General features: G+C 40.4%; 1 protein-coding gene across 3 annotated transcripts in view; it reads right to left on the reverse strand.

Moving 5' to 3' along the window:
• Positions 1-22,391, reverse strand: part of atxn7l1 (ataxin 7-like 1) — a 32,744-nt gene extending 10,353 nt beyond the window's left edge. For 2 of the 3 annotated variants that reach the window (XR_013771790.1, XM_079262795.1), the window contains exons 1-5: positions 11,083-11,186; positions 6,014-6,126; positions 5,245-5,443; positions 4,673-5,109; positions 185-267 (exon numbers count right to left, since the gene is read on the reverse strand). Coding sequence is in view for 2 of the 3 variants with exons in the window: in XM_079262795.1 (XP_079118921.1) it covers positions 185-267; positions 4,673-5,109; positions 5,245-5,443; positions 6,014-6,029 (735 nt within the window). In the remaining variant the exon portion in view is untranslated. Of the gene's footprint in view, positions 1-184; positions 268-4,672; positions 5,110-5,244; positions 5,444-6,013; positions 6,127-11,082; positions 11,188-21,730; positions 21,806-22,234 lie in introns of those variants that run through there. The other variant, XM_079262796.1, reaches the window with a different exon arrangement.
• Positions 22,392-22,625: the final 234 nt, after the last annotated feature.

Raw genomic sequence — 22,625 nt, forward strand, 5'->3', positions numbered from 1 at the left:
GCTGTTGTTGGTGATGTTTGCAGACTGTTCAATATGATTACCGTCATAAACAAACAAAGCTGCGTTCCCGCTCAGGCTGCTGTAGACTGGAAGCGGGAGGAAGGGTCACAGACTATTATTGCCTCTGCAGAACTCGCACTGAGGTGGAGAGTGCGAGGAGAGATTGTGTGTTTACTAGTGTTACCTTGCAGGTGAGAGACCGCGTGCATGGCCTCTTCGTCTCAGGGTCCTGCACTCCACAGTGCTTGTTAGGATCAAACACTCTCCCTGTAATACAAGCACAGAAGCAAATACACATTAGACTGTAAGGCCATCATTGGGTAATTTCTTCCTTCCTTCCTTCCTTCAAATATCAAATCTCATTTGATTGCGAGTGGGAGCACTGCAGTATCATGAATAAATTCATTTGTTTCTTCTCAGACAGCAGTTCACTCACTCTCACCCTTACGGATCACATCTAATCACATTTTCCTTTACCGTTTCAATTTTCACTTGTCGAATACGGCAGGTTTGATAGGATTATTAAGTCTCAGATCATTAGCAATATTTCTAGTATCAAACATTATCTGCTCAGGTCCCTTCATAATGGGATAAACTAAATTTGACGGGACACTCCGACGGCCTCACAAGAAGCACCAGTGACTGACGGCCCAGTAAACTCAGGCATGCCTTAATGAATGGAGTCAGGAGGGAAGATTCACATAATGATGAAATAAAACCCTCAACCTGAAAGGCTGTGTTTGAGATGATGCAACACTTCCTGTTTGAGCAGAGGCAAAGAACAGCAAGAATCTTAAAGACAATATTTATAGTTTACGTTTAAATCTGGTTTAACAATAGTTTCTCTGCTGAAACAGATGGGGTTAACAATAACAATGGCAAATGGACAAGCTTTTTCCTCCAGATCTAATATGCAATCACTCTATTGCTGAGAAAAAAGTGTGGATTACCTTGTAATTGTCTTTTTTTTTTTTAAAAAAAACAAAAAACCAAAAAAAAAACACCCGCACTAGTCTGAAACGGCAAAGTCTGCAGCAAAAGGAAAGAATTTGCAGTCCTTATCTAAACTGTTGCACCTGGCTGATTTGCAGAAAACATGGCCCCAACAAGAGAACTGTCGGACAAAACAATCGACAGGATTGAATAGCTCCTTAAAGAAGATAATTCAGCTCAGAGTGTATTAAAAAATGGTTATTTCCAGGCAGCTGTGTGTAACATTCAGAAAAGGTGCAAATACAAGAGAAGGGGATGGAAAACTGAAGTAGGGAGGCTGAACAAGGCTTTAGAATGGAGAACTGGTGGCAGGTGCAATTACACAAGTACATATGACTTGGGATGGCGTGTAGTTCAACTGGCTGAGTGGCCAACTCATGTACAGAGGTCACAGCTCCACTGTGTAATTGGCCTAAGTTCATGTTCTGCCTTGGGGCCCTTTGCTGTATGCCTTTCCCCACTCTCTGACCCCCATTACTGTCTAACAACTATCAAATAAAGGCCTCTAGAGCCACAAAATCCTTACATAAAATAATAATTAAATTAAAACAAACCAAGAATGAAGACAGCAAGCATGGTTCCTGATGCTGCCAATAAAGGTTTGATGTCAACAAAAAGACCACATTCACCTTTTTTTTTAAAATCAAAAGTAGGTTCGGTGATGCAAACTTCATTTTTGCCAATCGAGCAAGGTGTTTTTAGGCATTTAGAACACATTCACACTTGTCTACTTAAAAACCAGGGGTCTAGTTTCCCTGGAAAGTAAACCCTGGTGTGGTTCATTAGCAGTGTGACAGCACAAAAGAGATTAAATGATGTGGAGCTCGTTGTAGCCCACCGCCTCTCCTGTTGCTCATAAACTTCTTGTGAAAACTGTATTAGGCTTGAAAAATCAAGGTAAAAACAGGTAAACATTGTTTATCTGTTAGTAAACGAGCCAGCTAAAGGGGAAGGAGATTTGTTTTCAGTCGTGGCCAACCATATTTTCTCATTTGTCCTGCTTTTATTTGTCTTGCTCAGTGGTCGTTTTGGAGGCCATCACTCATAGCAAACAATTGTGCCATGCAATGTTGTCCAGGCAGTTTGGGTTGAACAAAGTGCAACGTGAAAGCAAAACCAAAACAAAGGAACTCCCCACCCAATCAAACAAAGTCCCCCTGCGTATCCGAATGGGAATGCACTCTTACTCACAAGAGAAGGGTCAACGAAACGACATGGCCAATGAGTACTGAAAAATCCTGCTGTTTTTACAAAGCCAGAATCTTCCGATGTTGAATAAACTAAAACAGGAGGGTTACACCCATTTTTATTTTCGAACTAAAAAAGATGAATGAGCATCCTCCAGGACTCATCTTTTTAGATGTGGGTTGTAAAAAGCCACAGAACGAGATGGAAACCAAAGCGGAGCTAAAAGGAATATGCAACAGAAAAGAGCTGAGACCAAAACACACTATTTAACTGTGTCTGTGTCTGACTGTGTGTCATTCAAGGCCAGTTGACCGAAGGGGAATTCTGCTAAAACTGTTTCTCCTGAAAAGTTTATTTAAAAAAAAAAAAAAAAAAAAAAAAAAAAAACTGATCCAAATTGACAAACTCAGAAGAAGGCTGTGTCAACAAAAAACTGAGGAAGAAAAATCCTTGAAACTTCTTCACAAGCGATATCAGAGAGGATTGACCATCTTTATGTTTATTCCCTGGGAATATTTGATTATTTAATCATGCTTTGTTAGAACCTTTTAGTAGTGGGTGCCTCTAGTTACCTTTATATGCAGCATCAACTCAAGCAGTCTTCCCATTTACCTTTTCTGATGCTAATCATGAAAATATGCATCAAAAAACCCTAATGGAAGCATGGCTGTTATTGTGTGGCACCTCATTCAAGATGAGGTTGCAGGACTATTGATGTTTCTAAAAACGGCTCAGGACCGACACTTAGCTTTCCTTTAACTGGATCGTTACTGGACTTTCTTACTGTTATTTCTTGTCAATGTTACTGTTTTGTTTTCATAATTTTTGTGTTTTAGCCCAATTTTTTTTATGAAGTCTTACTCTAGCGTGTTTCTTCTTTTGTACTACTAAAACTTATTTTTGTTGCTTTTATCTGTTATTATTATTCACGTCTATTTGATATTTGTTTTTAAGTTTAATTTAGAAGAGTTTTCTTCGCTGGGACCCACAACTCTGGGACTCTGCCTGCTCCATCTTCAGCATCCAGCACCCATGGGGGGGGGGGGGCTGGATTCTAGTGTGGAAAGATCCCCAAAATATCATTTCCCAACAGCATTTTATTTTTAGTTTCTGTAAATTGTTTCATTATATACTTTATTGTATAAATGATTCTTTTATTTTAATATTCATTGATTGCTTTTATTGTGTAAAGCACTCTGTGTTTCCTCTGGCATGAAAAGAGCTTCTTGTATGTTAAATTGAAGGTAGGGTGGCATATTAAGTTTCTTCCAAGAGTTAAACTAACTTTTTCACTGACACATTTTATTAGTTAAGAGTTAAACTGAAGCAGAGACAATAATGGTCAACATTAAGACAAACTATCTTATAAGTAGGCTTTTTTTTTCTCTTTAATTAAATCAAAATAAGTTTTTTCAGTCAGGGAATTCATTTGGTATTCAGAGTTGAGTCATGAATGCCAAATCTCCTTGCAGTCAAAGATATTTCTAGCTGAATATTTCAAAACACAAGCAAATGTAATGTCCATAAATACAAACAAGACAGCCCCTTGTTTGTCCAAACAAACTACCAAATCAGGTGACAGCCTCCAGTCAGCACGTCCTCCTCAACAGTGTTAGTGTCAGTGGGCTGTAATCTTGCGCTGGCCTTTCATATAATCCCTGTAATCTTTCTGTCTTTGCAGTACAAGACAGCAGGTCCAGGGTTTGCAGCAAGAGCAACAAACACACGCAGCGATGTAAACAAACTTGCATGTACACTCGTGCAGTTTACGCCAGCTTGAAAAAGGAGGCGGACACAGGCTGAGAGACACTGATGAGGAAGGGAAACCAAATGCGAAAGCAAAAAAAGCACATAATGAGCGAGAAACAAAACAATAATGCAAAGACTTCATAAGTAGGAGGCAAGGGGGAAAAAAAAAAAACAAAGTGAGAGAGAGAAAGGAAGAAATCGAGGGAGGTGGAAAATGAGAGGAGGGAAAAACCACACAGGAGGAGGGGAAAAACCTCTCAAGAAAAAGAGAAGCTTCTTGGCAGCGGGAGCTCGTGAATTAGAGAGTGTAAATCAGAAGCGCAGACAGAGACAGCCAAACAATACGCTCAAGTATCCATCACAAGCCTTTTTCACCACACTGCTGCGTTTTTTTTACTCGGAGATCAGCACATAGATAACATGTGCATCACTGTTAATTCAACAGAAGCCTTCTGAAGTTAGAGAATGAGAGAAAAGATGATGAGAATGGGTAAAAAGCTAAACATTCGGGGCTGGAAGCTTTCCAAAAACAGATAAAAAATATGGCTTGTGCTTGTGTGGAAGGAGGCATGCATGCATGGAAAAAGAATGCCAAACTTTTCTATCTTAGGAATGTTAACCACCAAACTCACTTTTCTAACCTGTGGGTTGATGGTTTAAAACCCAAAACTAGAACATTAAGAGCATGAAAAATGGGATTTCCAACATTAAAAAAAAAAGAAAAAAAGACATGATTGCTGACCTGAGAGTCTCTTGTGGGACCTGGAGGAAGGCTTTGTCCCGTTCTGTTGTTTCTTCTCCATCTGCGACAGCGAAGACAAAGCTGGCAGGACAACCAATCGGTGAGCAGGTGAGGATGACACGGAGGACTTCCGATCCAGAGGCGAGGGAGATGGTGTCGATGACGCCCGCCTGTCCAGTGGAGAGCATGCCGGACTTGGGCGCCTATCCGAAGAGGATGGAGGGGTGATTGAGCGCGGAGTAGACGGCCCGCTGCTGCTGCGGCCGTTTGTGAGCTTTTCGCTCGAGCGTTGGGAGGCTGGAGGGGTGAGGGAGGAAGATTTTAGGGGAGAATGGGAAGAAGAAGAGGAGGAGGACGGGGTGAGGCGCACGTGTGATGCGGAGTCGGCTCGGCCAAGGCAGGGCATCTTCTCCAAGCTAACGACTGGAAGTGAAACACTGCGAAAGAGGAAAAGGACTTGAAACAGCACAAATGATGGAGGCAGCAGCAGCCTCATGTGGCATTTTATCACACTGACAACCCTCTGGGGATAAATCAGAATGTAATCATGTTAGAAGGGAAGGTTTACACACCACGTCTTGTTCCGTGCCCCCTTAGGAGGGTAAACAGCAAGTGGTGCCTTACTGAAGCGGGAGTGAGGGTAATCTTTAGGGACCCTGAATGCCAGCGTGTCCCCAGGGCTGGGAGCCACAGTGGGAGCCACTGCAGGTGCTTTGGGCTTCATGGGAACCAAGGGGCTCCGGGAGGAGACTGGGGAGCTGTGCCGCTTCTCTACAACAGGTCGAGACAAAAAAAAAACGGAGACAAATGTTATATGTTCCAGTACAAGTAGGTGGTAAAGCTTATAATCATGCATCATCACACTGCCAGTAATTCTGGGTATTTTTCTCTCTGATTTACAACCAGTTAGCACTTGAGAGTTGCATTTTTTGGAGTCTGTTTAAAAAAAAAACAAAAAAAAAACCCCCCAAAAAAACCCACTACTTTGGTACCAGATGGCTATGTTGTAACACAAGAGAGCAAATCTGTGCTACAACGTCTCCTTAAAAGAACTGTTTCCAGATCAGTTTCATGAACTTTTCCTCTAATTAGCAACATGCCTGTTACTATGTGAAGTGTCCTTGTGTGATGAACTCCACCATACTGGTGCTGCGTGAAGTTCAACACCAGCCAACTGTTCTGAATACCTTTTGACCCAGATCTGACTAGAATGCATCAGTGCAAACTGCTGAGGCACAGTAGGAAATGCAGAAAGGGAGTAAATAACAAGGCGGTCAGGAAGAGGGGGTGGAAGGGGGTGCGGGTGTGGGGACTTAGGAGAGGAGAGGAGCTCACACTTACGGTTTTTGCTATGCATGTCTTTGTGGGAGCAAGGTGGGTAGGGGGGTGGGGGGGTGTGGTCCAGGACTGTCTCTCTCTGTGTCTGTCTCACAGGGAAACTATATTCCAGCTACCTGAATGAAAACAGAGGGGTTGAAATGTTGTAAACTCTCAGAAATGAGCCAATCTACTCCTTAAGCTGCGTCAGAGGTAAATCAACATATGTAAGACATGCTGGTGGAAAGCAGTTAATTTTTTTTTTTGGGGGGGGGGGGGGGGGGGAGGAGGGGGGGCGACGAGATTGCAACTGGAAGTTGACCAAATTTCTTTCTTAATGATGAGAATCAAGGAAGTGGTAAAACTATGAAATGTGAAGCTCAGGTAGAAGTAAAAGGCAGCCATTTAAAAAAAAAAAAAAAAAAAAAGTTAATAGAAGAGTACAGCATGTTTTGTTTTTATTGTTTCCTTTTAAAGAAAAAGGCAAATCCTTATTTATCGCTTTGAAAACGGAACTGCAACATTATTGTACATTCACCTGCAAGCCAGAAATGAACAGAGGAACATTTAAAAGCTCCTGCAGACACCTTTTCTTTTCTACTTAAACAAGAGCAGCATGACATGTACCAGGCAAGCTGAAACAACTCCATTGTAACTGTGAACATTGCTCCTCCAACACATGCACACGCGCTCATACTAACACCAGTGAATATAAAATACATCCCAACAACTTAAAGCTTCATCTTTCTAACTGTTTAAATGATTCTACATTTGAAATGTTTGCTTAGATAAACAGAAATATGCTTATTTGCTCCCTTTAATGGGAAGAGAAAGCTAAGTAACCAGCATGAGTAACTTTCTGTTGAAGTCAGACCGAATCAGATCAACTGTTTCCCTTCATGAACTGTCTTAATGATGAGCAAAGCATCTCCCCCTGAAGCTGGAGATTCTTACTTAATGTGCAAACGGTGCTGATTTCATGGTTTACCCATCAAGCTGCATGAGGCGATGCATATATGTTACTAATAGAAAGACATTGCAACATCAGGGCTGAGTCTGACCTGCAAAGTGTTTGCTCAGAGAGCATGGGCGTTTGTGTAAGAGTGCTGCAGGTGACTGAGCAAGAGTGCACACAGTGTGGCCACGAGGGTCTGGCTGTGCTAATTAAAACAGTGCAGGTAGATGTGTAGATATGATATAATGTCAGAATTTAAGTATTGTGAGCGTGCATGCAAGTGTGAGCGTGCATGCTATGTAGCAGAGTGCACAGTAGGTATAAATACCCTGTATGATTACTAGGTGGGAGCATAATTTGCATGCGAGCTTTCGTGTGTTTTTAGTGTGCATGGCAGGTGTGTAAATAGGCCAGTGGAAGCAAACAACCAGGGAGACAGTTGAATTCAGAGTAGCAGGATCAAAGTCCAAATCTCTGTCCACTGGTATGAAGTACAAATTTTACATATTTCATCACACATTCTCCTATACACAATGGACTTGCCCCTTTTACAGCTTAGCCGTATAGCCCAATGATGCTAAACAGTAGAAATTAAAGCGGGAAAGCTAAAGATACCAGGCTTCATTCTGTGACTTTGAGAATTCTTTAATAGTTTCGACACAACCAAGAATGAACAAGACAGGATATCTTAAGTAATATATCAACTATCTTTTGGTTATTTGTTCAAGCAACAATAAACCTGAAGCTTAGCTGCCTGACTTAATGTTACTGTTTTAGTTTTAATCTGATACATTCCAATTTTTACTGAATAAAACTACAAAACAGTCATTCTGTAAATAAAAAAAAAGCTGCATAAAAAATAATTTACCCACTGCTTAAATATGATTTAATAACAGCACAATGCAAACATATATATTTAAGGCATTAAGCATAATTGTCATGATCAAAAATGAATAAACAGTTAAGCTTCTTAGATATCTGTGTGTGCAGTAAGACTTAAAGAATAATAGACTTTTTTTTACCCCAAGACCAGCCTCAGGTTTATTATATTTTGTAGAAGGACTGAACCAGGGGAATCAACAGCCATCTGGAAGCTCACCATACTGATTTTACAATACATGGACAAATGCCCAGGCAAGTTCACTAAGCCACTCAACCACAAGAGCGCCCTCCCCATTGCATTCTCCTGCCTGCCGGTTGTTATGGCAATGCTGAGAGCCCAGCTGGCTGCTGATTGGCCTCTGACTTATCCTGTGGGCGGAGACACTGGAAGATGAGGAAACAGATTTGTAGCTCAGCTGAGTTTGTTTACATTGAGAAGAGCATGAGAGTGAGAGAGAGAGAGAGAGAGAGAGAGAGGAAGAGAGACAGCGGCAAGAGAAGAAGAAACATTTCTTAAGACTCGCATTCATGCATATATATATATATATATATATATATATATATATATATATATATGTATATATATGTATATGCATTTTAACTCCCCTCCACCTCAGCTAACAGTTCACAGCAACAATAAGTGCTGAGAGATCACCACCAGCACATGAAACTAAATACAACTTCCGTGGTATATCACCGACTGCGGCCAAATTGCATATTAACACCACCACAACCCAGTAACACACTTCTACATAACAACAAACTCTAACAAAGCAGCAAAGAGCAGCCCAAGTAACTGTTTCATTAGGAATGAAACGAAAGCAAAAATCAAATCCAGCTCTGTTCTCATCCAACTCCAAGCTCATTTAATCCAGCACTGCAGTGAGAAGTTGCATGGCCTGCAAACACTGGCAGACACTTCCACCGATGGCAACAACATGACCCCTTTCACCACGCGCTCGACTTGCTCACACGCAGGAGGGCGGAGGAAGATGAAGATGTTGTAGTCGATGAGAACTGGAAGGAATACATTAAATCATCTGAAGATGGTGTGGAGACCTGATTTATTTAAACACACCACTTTGAATAGCATGCTGTAGATCTACTGTGGCACTTTATCTAGTTTCTGGTGGTGATCAGGATCCAAAGATGCACAGGGTTTGAAATACATTATGCTAATTAGATTTGCCCTTAAAAAAAATCCACAATTAATTAAATTTTTACAGATAACGTATAATCTCTGAGGCTCACTCACAAGCATTCAAAGCATTTCTTTGCATGTTTCTTTGAAAGCTCACTAAAGAGTACAGTGCTAACACTGCCAGTGTGAGGGATTTAGCCTGTATCCCACTGGGGCACTTACGCTAAGAATATACATGCTTGCCTTACTCTAAGGAGATTTAAATAAACAAATCCACTAAATGGAGCAAGTCTCTGATGTATATAATATAGTATATCTTAACCTTATGTAGCATGTAGTCGTTAGTTATGATCACTCCCTTCTTCAAGCACAGCAAAGTGAGCAGCAAACTGGGTATGTCTAACTAGGAGCCACTGACCCCTAAGGCAGCCAACCCCCCCTTCTCTTCCCTCTGTGTGCATGCATTTCTGTATATTCAAAGCCTCAGAGCTGCTCTGATGTACAGGTCAAGCATGAAAGCTAATCCCTCGATGGATACACATAAAAACACATACAATGCTGAAGTGATGAATCAAAATGCCACTCAGGGTTACAACATTTAAAGCAGAATTCCCAGCTGGGAAGAATGGTGTTGTGCTGGGAAGGACGCTACAGTGGTATGATGGAAATGTGCAACAATAGCAGGAAATGCATAAAACATCATAAAGCTATCTTGACAGGGTGCGTTCCTAAAGGCGATCTTGCTCAGCTGAGGTCAGGGAGAGTATTTTTCCTTTAATGACACAGAGCAGTTGGACATTTAATGTTTCAAATTAAATCAAGTAGTCATTTATAGTAACAGGATGTCTTGAGAATAACTTCTAGGTCACAGTGGCAAAGTTAAATTATGATGCACAGAAAAGTATATAATGAAATCTGCCTCATTGACCAGCTACAGTCTAATTGTTCTCCAATAATGGGCTGGAGATTATTTTGTCTTTCAGGGTGCTCTTGGGAGATTCCAACTCCTAATTATGTGTGGATGAGTGCATGTCTGACCAGTTGTCACCCAACTAAGCAGAAACTCTGCCAACAAGGGTAAAAGAGGGGCAGGAACAGGGACCACACAACAACAGCTGCCAACAGTTTATCTATGTGTTTTTGTGCGTCTCTCACAATACAGCTGACCTCTTCCTGTTGAGAAACAGAAGCTGAAGATGTGAGTGAGAGAAGAGTGTGTTTTGGTGGGTGTTCATTCAGCAGAACCATGCGCCCGCCACTACCCCCTTTCCCCTCCTCCTCCTCCTCCTCCTCCTCCTCCTCCTCCTCCTCCTCCTCCTCCTCCTCCTCCTCCTCCTCCTCCTCCTCCTCCTCCTCCTCCTCCTCCTCCTCCTCCTCCTCCATCCTACACTCAGCTCACAGAAGCAGCAGCTCGCGGGCAGATGCGAGCGCGCTCAGTGGAGCCACAATCAAAAACAAACAAGGTGGACAGGCAGAGTCGAGGGCCAATGAGAGCTGGGTGTGGCGCTGCGATTTGGATGACGAATCAATAACTGTCTACTTTCTAAAGATTTCCTTTCAAAACATCCACCTCTTTGGAAAGCGGATTTTAATTGCATAACATGGCATTTTATGCAGGGCATAGATTACAATCTGAAAGCAAGTCACACATGCTGCACGGCCCATACTCATATTATTCAACTTAACGTTTTAAACAGCCCTTAAATGTTATTTTGTTTTTTTTTGTTTTTTTAACAAATTGCTTTGACAAATCCTTCTTAAAATGTATCAGGAGGGAATACCAGCCTGCTCTCAAAGCACCACCTTAAGAGAAGAAATGTTCATAAATACGTGGATGTACCTGTTTGTTAGATAAAATGAGTGTTTACAAGGCTAAATCTGTAAATTATTAAGTGTTTATCAGCTTTTATCAACATGCTGAGTATTAAAGCACATGAGTGTGTGGCATTTGCGTAAAAGATGAGTTCCAGGAAGGCAATGCTTTCAAATGAAATACATGTTTTTACCTCTTTGCAATTACTAATGACACCTGTGTATCTTGCTGAAGTGTGAAAATACGCTCTTTTGCTTTTGGATGCAACTTTGTCCTGAAAGGGCTTTGTGTGTGTCTCTTACCATAGTGTGTAAGGATGCCCTGAGGAGTGACCACCTTACTGCAGACATGGCAGACAACAAGACAAAAATCCTCCAATGCTGGGAAATGGCTATAGACAAGCATCTCTGAAAGAGACACAAAGAGCAGATTCCACATTTTTGTTAATTATTAAAAGAAAAATTAAGATGAAGAATTGTTGCTCACACAAACAAAAACATCATACGATTTATTTTAGGCATACAAGGATTTTAAATTCTGAACATGCAAAGTGACAAACTTAACAATTCGTATAATCTTGCAAAACATTTTTATGCACAGATTATACTACACCGCTTTTTCATATACAGTTGTTGTGTTTCCAAACCAATTTTCTGAGCTTTAGCGCAGCATATTCTCACCCATGTAGCAAAAGAAAGTTCATTGACTTACCCTGTGGCTACATTGAACACATAAGATATGCAAACTATTCACAAAGCAGAGTTCTAGAGGCAAGTATCTTTCATTGACTGCACCTGCAGCACATAACGCAGGCTTATGAGACCCAAGCAAAACATGACTGGGAGCTTTTTTTTTTTTTTTTTTAAATTATGTTTGGACTTTTTCCCCCCCAACAAATCAGCACAGTGATGCAGATTCCCCATGTTTTTCACAGATTTTTGCATCATATGCGTAATCAAACACAGACGTCAGCAGAATGCATTAGGGATGATGTTACCAAGCAACTGCCAGTTGGTAGTAGCAAAATAAATGATGACTGGGTAACTTAGACCCCAAAGTGGAGATCCAGTGTGGTTCAAAGTAGTTGTTACACAGATTGAGTACTTGTGATAAATACATTGATATAAAAGTTCTTCATAGGCTAAAACACCTAGTTACACACAACTTGTCACTTTAACAGTTAAACCAAACAGATTTCATTCATGCTTATTGAAAAGTGTAAAACAGGGATCCCTAACCCTGGTCCTCGAGGGCTGGTGTCCTGCAGGTTCTCCAAGTGTCCCTGCTGGAAAACACCAGACTCAGACAAGCTCAACACGTCTGCTAAATACACATTGATTTGAATCAGGTGTGCTGCAGTGGGGACACTTGGAAAGCCTGCAGGACACCGGTCCTTGAGGACCTGGACTGACGGTCCCTGGTGTAAAGGGTAGTACATAATCTGAAACTGCAGTAAGTTTTCCTTGTTCTACAGTGTAATAAAACATCTTTTATATATTATTACATATGATATATGGAGCTGCCACTTACTAAAAATTTCTTGCAAACCTCAAAAAGCATCTCTTTAAATGAGCCTTTTAAGCTTAATAAACAAACACTTCCTGTCTGAGATGCCAGGTGTAAAGCAGAAAAGATGACATCAACAGTGGAAAACAATTAAGAAATTACATAAGTCTACCCCCACAAGCATGTGCACGTTTAAATGTTTACAAGAACTCATAACTTGTATTTTCCTCATTTCAGGGGTGAGCTGATCAATTGATGAGTGAATCAAAACTTCCCCCCCCCCATTTCAATATGGAAAAAGTTTGTCTTTCTATTGTGATTAATGACCAAAAAAAAGGTGATTTATTTCAATCCACTGAAATACAATCAATAACTCCTATATCATTGGCCTATACCACTCCTATACCAGATGGCGGCTGTGTTGTCATCACTATACAGACAGGGAAAAATAAAAAAAAATTAGGCTTCAGTGTACAGGAAGCTAGCCAGAGAAGAGCAACAAAAGACACCCTGTCAGGTAGACCAAACCTATAAAGAAACAAATTTGTCCACTGGAAAGCAGCTATTATCTGTTCTAGTTAAGCTATGAGAACTTGAGAAACCAAAGCACTTATTAGCAGAGGGCTGAGAGGGAGGTGGGATGTGTGGCATAGATGTGTATGTGTGTGCTTGAGTATGCGTGCAAGAGGAGAAGAAAAGAAAAAAAGAGAGATCAGAATGTGTGGGTGTCTGAGTGTGCATGTCATCACGACCTTGCATTGCTTCCGAGTCGGTTGTCATCTGGACGGCCGAACAGACAGACAGTCATACTAAGTGCTCATCGGGATGACTGAGTGTGTGTAAAAGAAGAAGCTGCTGGGTCACTCAAGGACAAAGTGTGCTATATTACATGCTGCATGTATGTAGAGTGTGTGTGTGATGATAAACATGACACTCCAGAGCATGTGACTGAAAGGGCCAACATGTGTTTACAAACAGTTAAAAGAACTGGTTTCATTAGATTCCTGTTGGACATACTTGGACTATAGTTATTTTAATGCTAGTTCATGGTTACCGTAAATATTTAAAGGTATTTCAGCAGAATAAAAATTTAGGGTTAACAAAAGAAGTAAAATACTACAGATAAAACTCTGCTTAACTATTCTGACCCTGTTAAATAGTTAAGATGTCAGACTGAACAAATGATGCTTGCACTGTGAGCTGTTAAAGAGACTAATTAGAGCGCTGGCAGGTTAGCTGTGCTTGGTAAGTGGTTTCTGTTGAAACCAAGCCTTTCCTGTCACAATTCTCAGAGCAAATTAGGAAATGTTTCTGGTTAAAAGAATACAACCAAGGTTCTGCAAAAATTAGGATGATATTTATCTGCCAATGGCAAATTTTAACATATTCAGTGACATAAAAAAAAAAAACATGAGCAAGAGAGAAAAAAAGACTAAAGAGAGCAATTTCCTCTGCATCTGCCAAGTCAAATGCAAACTAAGTAGGCATTTTAGCTGCCTGAACCACACGGGTGTGTGCGTGTGTGTGTGTTTGTGTGTATCTCAAGCCAACGGCCAGCGTCTGCCAAATGAGTGACAGGCCAGAAAATGAGCTACAAAAACAATCAGTGTCTGGTGAATATGCATGTTTGGGGCTCTGAAAAACAATTCTTCATTGAACAGGACATACCGATTGTGTGTTTAGAATAAGCAAATCAGCTCCCATCGATAGACTGATATTTGGAGAGCAAACTAAATTAATTTAATGTGAACAAAACAGTTCGAAAGCACAAACTATTACTTTGGTAAAAGCAGGTTTGGTTCACTAACCCTGCAGTCGTGAAGCCAAAAGCAACAAACAGAATGTAAATGAGGGAAAGTCGGCCTGATTTGGGGAAATTTCTGCATTTCAAACAATGTCAAATGACCCCTGTTTGAGAAAATGAGAAACTGCTAAAGTGACCGCTTAAACTTTAAGTATGTTCAGAACAAGTACACCAGAAAATGACCAGTGTGGCACCAAAACGTCTGATAGAGTAAACAAGCTGAAGAACACTGCCAGCCGGCTTATGCTGCAGAGCCCAACCTACACATGCACAATCACACTTTTTTTTTTTTTTTTTTTGCATGATTTAGAGTCATAACCTGGTCTTTTCATGTCTCCACTGTCCTCTAAGTGTTTTTAAATGATTGTTATCTAAAAAGTGCTTGTTTTGACAATTTATTCATAATAAAACTTCTCATAAGATTTCATGTGAGATTTTGAAAAACATAAGATGTTTGTTTAAATAATGTTAATGAGGTGCGCGCTGATTGATCACTGGAAGTCCAGCACCAGAAGGGGGGATGGGCCCAAAACGTCCGTAGCTAAAAACAATAGCTAATGATAGCAAGCTAATCTGACAGCAGCCACTTTCTGAATTCAACCATTTATGTTTGAACCCAACTCTGAGCCCGAGAGAGGAGATACAGAGATGGTGGAAGAAGCACGTTCACAACAAACTGTCTCTAAAGCCATCATTTTAATGTCTGCTCAGCTTGCCTGTAAAGTCAGATTGCATGTTGACAATGAGGCATGTCGTTTATTTTAATAAGTCTCAATTTTATTCTGTGATCATTTTTTAAATTATGAATGCTGTTTTTAAAAATCTGAAGTTAGAGATGTAAAAAATAAAGTAATGTGACTGCTGCATTATATTTCCCTACCAAACTTACACTACATGTCACACCGAACTTACCGGCAGCCAGAAAAGCACACACACATTTTAATGACACAGAACTGCACAAAGCACAGCGTTTACTGTGGGTTTTATTTACCGTCATTGTTTATCTTAATTAATTAGCCTATTTAGATGTGCAGTTTTAGCCAGGAGTCTGGAATATGTCGGTATTTCCACATGACAGAACTCTGGTTTATTTAGCCACCATGCAGCCGTGTTACTGTTCAGATAAATACCATGAAGTCAAATATCTTGTATAAATGATAATGGTGAAAAAAAACTAATTGAAAAATCGGATATCTGGATTTTTTGCTTCACAGTTTTAAAATTTGTTGGGGGTTTTTTTTATAAAAAAAAAACCTAACTATTATTTTCAAATAAATAAAGATAATCCATTATAACAATTTTTGTCATTTTGATTGTTTTTATTGATATTTTACTTGACTTCTTGGGCATTAAAGCAGCAGAATGATGGTATAGCTAATGTGTTGTTTTTTCTTCATTTAAATCAAGAAAAATGACAAGCAAAAAAAAAAAGTTTTGCACATTTTTTTTTTTGTTTTTAATTGACAAAAATCAGCAATATTGGAGTATTGTGAGAATCGCAATTAAAATCGAATCGGCACTCAAAAAATCAGAATCAAATCAAATCACAACAAAAGCATATTGTCACAGCCCTAATAAATGAAGCGTCACAGCAACATCTTTATAAGGCTTTCTGCTGACCTGTGTAGACCTGTGTTTTATCTGTGCAGCATCACCTCCCATCTTTTATGTTCTAATTATTATCTCTGTTAAGATGCACATATAGAAATTCTTATAATAGAAAGAGAACAGGGACACAGCAAGATATTACTTGTGACTGTGCTTAAAAAATAAAAAGTCTCTTTTTCATTTCTCAGGTGCTCAAACGGAAGGATGAAACTCCAAACTCCCCCGTGTCTGATCCAACATCCTGGTGTGGAACCTGTCTGTTTAAATGCTTTTTCATTACAAAATGCAACAAACATTTCTAAGCAGCATTGTGTACATTTAACTATTGGAGGAAATGAGAGGGAAGTCTTCAAAAGAAGGCTTCCGAGGATGTTACCACTTCTGGTCAAAGCCAATACACGCATTTTAACTTGAAAAAGTGCAATTTCCGGTTGATGACCTCTTTAAGATGACACTGGATTTCAGATAATTTTTTCCTTATAGTAACACTGTTGAGACAACATTAAAAAGGTTGTAACAGATATGTTGTGAGATGGTGAAAGTTAGCATCTTAAAAATGTTAAAGCTATCACTTCTAAATAACAAAAACAAAAGTTATATCCTGTTTCAAGTGTCAGCCTTTCTCTAAAATATTTTCAGGATTAGAATAATCTCATTAGACAAAGCATTTCTGCTTGATATAAAAGCCATGATCATTTGTTTTAAAATCCTTTTTTATACATATCAAAATGTTGAATGTTAATATAAGCAGCCATAATAATGTTACTGTTTTTAAAACTAAAACAATACTACTAATCTCAATTATTTTCAGATAAGGACTGCAAATAATTTCCTACAGCCCATCCAAACAGTCCATATCACACTTTATCACTTCACATTAAAACATACAGTAGATCCTCAGCTTGAGTTTATTCTGTCTTGATAAATAACTGAGACAATTAACCAAGACAGCTGTCAGTTAAGGTTTTACCAACATTTCAGCTTGTGATATGAGGCACTTGATATAAACAACATGTAAATTGATGTTAATTAAAAAAGGTCAGATTTGTGTGTGCTGCATCTGGAATCTGCATCTCTTCCTTTCACATACGACAAAACACAAAGTACAGAAATATCACGCACACACCGTATTTTTGTATCCTGGGGTTACCTGGACAACATGACTAATTTCTGCCCTAATAGTTTAACTACATACAACAATATTCATTCAGTTCATGACTAATTATGAGTCTAGTACATCACACTGAGTTTCTAAACCCTCAGCTGAAAGGTTTCAATGCACATGTACAAAACAGTGCTGTAAAATGTAGATCCACTGCACCTGATTGCATCAAAAATCTTAGTAGATTTGGTGTGGGCTACATTTTGAATCATATTTTTCAAAGATACTGTCACTGTACTACAGTAAAGGAACACCAGCGTATACTGAGATATTGCCTAAAGCGTTATCATAACAGCTTGATGGCTTGGCTGGATCCTGTCTGTACTAGAGAGACTAGCAGGCACTCAAATAGCAGCATTACAGCACTGTCTTTTCCAAGTAAGATGATGACAGTGGCTGGCAGCCTAATCAGACTGAGTTTCTGTTGGTTGTCATCATCTCAGCTGTGTGAATGTGTGAGAGCAAGACAGAGACGTAGTTACCAATCAACCCTCACTTCACATCAATTACTGCCAAACTAGCCATACCACACACAAATAAGTGTGTGCACACTGAAAAGTCTCAAGTCAGTACACATAATAATAATAATCAACGATGAATCACTTTTTTCTTGAAAGGAAATTAACTAATAAAACATTTTCACTCTTTGTGTGTGAGCATCTGTGCGTGCAAGTCTGAGTATCAGTCTCAGCAGGCCTCAGTGTCATGTTGCCAACAGATCAGCAATTCTGGAAACACCGCTCCAGTTTAGCTCTGAAGAGAGGAAGATGAGGCATGCGAGCGTGCGTGGGAGGGGAGAGGGGGTTTGGTATTTGACCAGCAAGAGTGAGAAGAGTTTCCCCGGCTCCACGTGTGCGTCACTGTGTTCCTACGGGGGCTTGAGCTCGCTCAAACTTTCAGGGATGACTCAAGTGTTACACTGCCTCGCATGCTCCTGTGGGTATTTATACATGGTGAGGTGTGTAGGAACTCCTCTGGCTCTGTCTCTGGGGTGGAGGGGTTGGAGTAGGAAGGCACCCGCTCATTGCCCTTCACATGACTAATCAAACCGAACTCTAAACACACCCTTTAATCTATTAATCTGAGCATACTCAAAAAGCTGACTAACTGATAATCCATTTACATGTTTATGTGAACTATAGCTTCCTTTGGATTACAGATATTAGACAACTATAGTAGACATAACAATTTATTTGAAAGTGTTTTGTCAAATGTAGGTTGTTTTTTTTTTCCTTTTTTGGGGGGTAAATACATATTTTTCCTTCATTCATCACAAATACCTGAGGAGGGATGTAAAACTAATGACAGACCGCCCAGTGTTTTAATCAGACCACATCGTAACATTACCAGCCATTGCTGAAATTTTATAAGATCTGGGAACACAAAAAAAAACTAGTTTGGGCAATCCGTTTCATTTTGCATAGTGAAGAGAAAATAAAATAAAATATTAGGAAATAAAATATTAATTAAAACCGCAAGCGGTGATATAGGCCCTCGCACCATGGCGCCGCTCGGCATAATGCCACCGCCTCCCCTGGCAACATCCTTCCCATGCCTATCTCAACCTAAAGTGCAGCCAGACTGCACTTCAGGCCATTTAGGCCTTATGAAGGGTCACTTTCTGTCACCAAGGGGCAGGGCTAATTCATAATCTAATTATTGCCATGCACAAATGTGAAGCATATGACTGGCATCATCTGTAGCAAATTTGGTGCAGGTTGGTTGTTTTTTGTGGGAGTTATGTCAGTTTTCCTTTTCGTTGCATCACATCTGCTTTGCTGCCCCGCCTCTCCTAAACGATATCCCCTATTAAAAGAAATAGCACAACTTTTAATAACACATGCCTCTTGAGCATCCTGACTCATTTGGGTTAAAGTTAGATAAAATTCTTAGAAGGAACTTCTCAAAATGCATGACAAAGAAAATGACAGAAATGACCCCAAAAATGGCACCTTTTTCAAAATGGCCGACTTCCTGTTTTATTTAGCCCATATGTCCAAGAGACTTTTTTGAAGGAGGTGGAAGGGTCTACAAGTGTGCTGAATTTTATCCATGTCAGTCAATGTAGTGGGTGGGGCTGATTGATTGAAATATTGTAGGGGCGCTATGGAGCCATTTACTATCTTTTCCATTATATTGTAATTTTATTTTATTAAGGACATAACTGTCATGACTCATGGCAAGTATGGTGAAGATCAAAGGTTTCATGGCTCTGTCACAGGTACTTCCTGGTTCACGATATCAGACACTTGTTGTTGCCAAGGGGTGGGGCTAATTCATAGTCGTATTATTGCATTGTAGATTTTGTTCATCATGGGACTGGCATCAAATGTGTCGATTCCTGTGCTGATATGTTGTTTTATGTGGGAGTTTTAGCAATAAGTCTTTGTTAATGAGACATCAAACTTTGAGGGCCCGCCCCTCCTAAACTAAATCTTCTATTAGAAGAAATAACACAACTTTAAATCACACATACCTCATGAGCATCCTGTGCAAGTTGGGTGTCAGTTGGACAATATCCCTAGGAGGAGTTGTTTAAAATGCATGGCAAAGAAATGACCCCAAAAATGGCACCTTTTTCAAAATGGCCAACTTCCTGTTGAATTTAGCCCATATGTCCAAGAGACTTTTTTGAAGGGACTGGAAGGTTCTCCAACTGTGCTGAATTTTATCCATGTCGGTCCATGTAGTGGGCGGGGCTGATTGATTGAAATATTGTAGGGGGCGCTATGGAGACATGCTCCATTTATTCCATAATGTTTCAATGAGGCTTAGTTCAGGGTTTTACTGTCATCAGTCATGGCAAGTTTGGTGGCGGTCCAAGGTTCCATGGCTTGGTCACAGGTACTTCCTGTTTCATGGCGTTGGACCGCCATTCGCCATGTCCCGTTTAGCGTAGCGACTTGAGGTTTTTATTGTGGCATCATGAAAGGGTTTGACATGTTTTGGAGGAGTCTCAAGTGTTTGGGACCATTTGCTTAGAAGCATGACCCACAAACGTGGAAAAAACCACTTCCTGTTATAAGTGGGCGGGGCTTAGGTCTACACCAGCAATGGTCACATTAATCTGTTCAGGACTGATCCCTTATTAATCCCTATAAGTTTTAGGGTGATCAGATCAAAATTGAGAATTTTATAGTGATTTATGATGTCACGCCGCCGCATGGAACTTCGCCATGGCGTCACGGGCACGCCGTGCAGCGTAGAGCAACGTCCTTTACCAGATCTCTTCACCAACATGTTTTGCGATGCCTGAGTGAATTTGGGCCATGTGGTGTCCACCAAGCCAGAGTTATGGGTGTGTGAGCAAAAAACAACACTTTTGACCTCCAGGGGGCGTGGCTATTTCATAATCAAAATATTGACATATAGAACTCTGTAGGAGGGGACTGCCATCATATCTAGCAAATTTGGTGCAGAAATGTTGCTTTATGTGGGAGTTATAGCTGTTTAATTTTTCATGGCGAGAAATCAAACTTTGAGGCCCCGCCCCTTGTAAACTAAGTCTCCTATTAGAAGAAATAACACAACATTTAATCACACATGCCTCCTGAACATCCTGAGCAATTTGTGGCTCAGTGGGATAAAAGCCCTAGGACGAGTTCGTTAAAATGCGAGGTGCTAAAACGCCAAAATATTGACTTTGACCTAAAATGGCTGCCTTCCTGTCGACATTTCACCATGACATTAAGAGGATTTTTTGTTCACCCTAGCATGTAGATCATGTCTATGAATTTTCATAAAGATTAACGACATGCAGTGGCGGGGCACCTAAAATAGGTGGCGCTCTCATTCAGTTTCGCCCAAACATTCTGGAGCACCTCAAAATATCAAATTTTTCGCATTCCCTTGGGGGGGTACGCAAAATTTGGTGAGTTTTCGAGCACGTTCAGGCCTCCAAAAAAGCATGCGAAGTGTCCGAATAAAAATAATAAACACTACAATTACAATAGGCCTTCGCACCGCCAAGGTGCTCGGGCCTAATAATCTATATAAAAGTATAATATAGGGCTCTTTGAGCTCAGTGGCTTTTCTATATAATTAGATGGAGCAGGGGGAAAAAGGAGACAACATAATTCCAACATATAAGCTTCTGGTTGTCCAACTCATGAAATTATCAGCATCAAACTCTGAAAGAAAAAAAAAAACTCAAACAACAAACCCTACCCAAAAGCATGCAGTTCATCACATGGTCACTATCAATATTATTACTTCGAAATTCTAACGCTATATCAAATTCTAATATATCTAATAGGACTTGTCAAAAAGTGAATATTTTACACTTTTATTTATCATCCATGAAAGCAAACCACGGATCAATTCACCAGCTGATCGGCTATGGTTAACAATATTTTAAAGTCAGCTTTAATACTATTATTATGCACGTCATGTTGATTGGTCAGTCCATTCTCCCTGGGAGTGAACGTGTGCGTGAAGGGTTGTTTTTATATCTGCGTTGGACCTGCGATACACTGGCGATGTGTCCAGGGTGTACCCTGCATCTTGCATGCTTACTGCTGGCTTAAATGAATTATTAATTATTTATATATTTAAAAAAAAAAAAAAAAAAAAAACATGAAAACATTATATATAGATAAAAACGAGACATTTTAGCGTCTGAAAAAAATCACGTGCAGCTATAGATGCATCACACTTTCGGGTGTTTATTTGTTTATTTCCCTTCATAAGGTAATAGCCAAATTAAAGTATATATTTTAACACCAGCAGTGTTGGCCAATGAATGTGTTTTCTATTTAAAATGGACAAAAAGAACGCGACGGGGCTGCTGTGCATGTGTAAGAAAACAATAACAAACCATCACCGTGTGGTACGTGACAGCGTAGAGTGTGTGGTAGTACAACTTCCTTACCTTCTTTGCCGAGCTTCACGGCTTCACCGGGGCAGTAAAGCTCTTTGTCGCTGTTATCCAAGGACGACACCGCGTCTGAGTAAACAAAACAAACGCTTACAAACAGACAGAGGTATTCACAACAAACTTTGGGGCCATGAGTGGAGCCCTGCTGCTCCGAGGTTGGCTATCAGCTTAGCATTAGCTTGCTAACGCTTGCCCGACAAGTAGAGCTGTCAAAGCTAACAAACTTACGACTGGACAGTTCAGAGTATCACTGCTGAACGCGTTAGAGGTCCAAACCCTGCACCGAAATGCTAATCTTCGTTCACCCGCATGTGCATAACTGTCAATGCAACCAACAAATAGTGCATTTTGTAGTAATATTTTGACAGTTAGTTTGCTGCGCTTTGACAGACCCTGCATGGTGGGGGAGCTTACTCAACTCAATCACAGACAGTTGGACCACGCACTTCCCGACAGTTTGTCAGCAAAAACAACCACGCTACCGACAAACCAACTTACTGTCAACAAAACGTAATTTAGCCGCACTGACGAAGGAAGACCATGGCTTGCAAAGGAAGGTATCCGGACTTGGTATTTGGCGATCCAGTGTCGCCATTGCTCTTCCTTCTTGTTGCTTTGCTGAGAGCCGTTTTCCTCTCTCCCCCCCTTCGCACGCAGCAGGCGAAAAACGAAAGAACGAGATGTGCTGACGTCACTGTCGGGAGGTGTCGGCTCGGCTCGGCATCTGTCGGAGGGTTGAGAGGTTGAGCCACAAATGGGAGCTTTTCAAGAGTTCAAAAGTTCAGCCTTGTGGTATGGGATCCCAGAAGGGCCACAATAAACAACCAAAATTTCCCCTTTTTGCTTTACTATAAGGCAAAGAAAAAGTGCAAAAAATACAATATGGCCT

Source organism: Telmatherina bonti (genome assembly GCF_933228915.1).
Source record: "Telmatherina bonti genome assembly, chromosome: 23".
NCBI lineage: Eukaryota > Metazoa > Chordata > Actinopteri > Atheriniformes > Telmatherinidae > Telmatherina > Telmatherina bonti.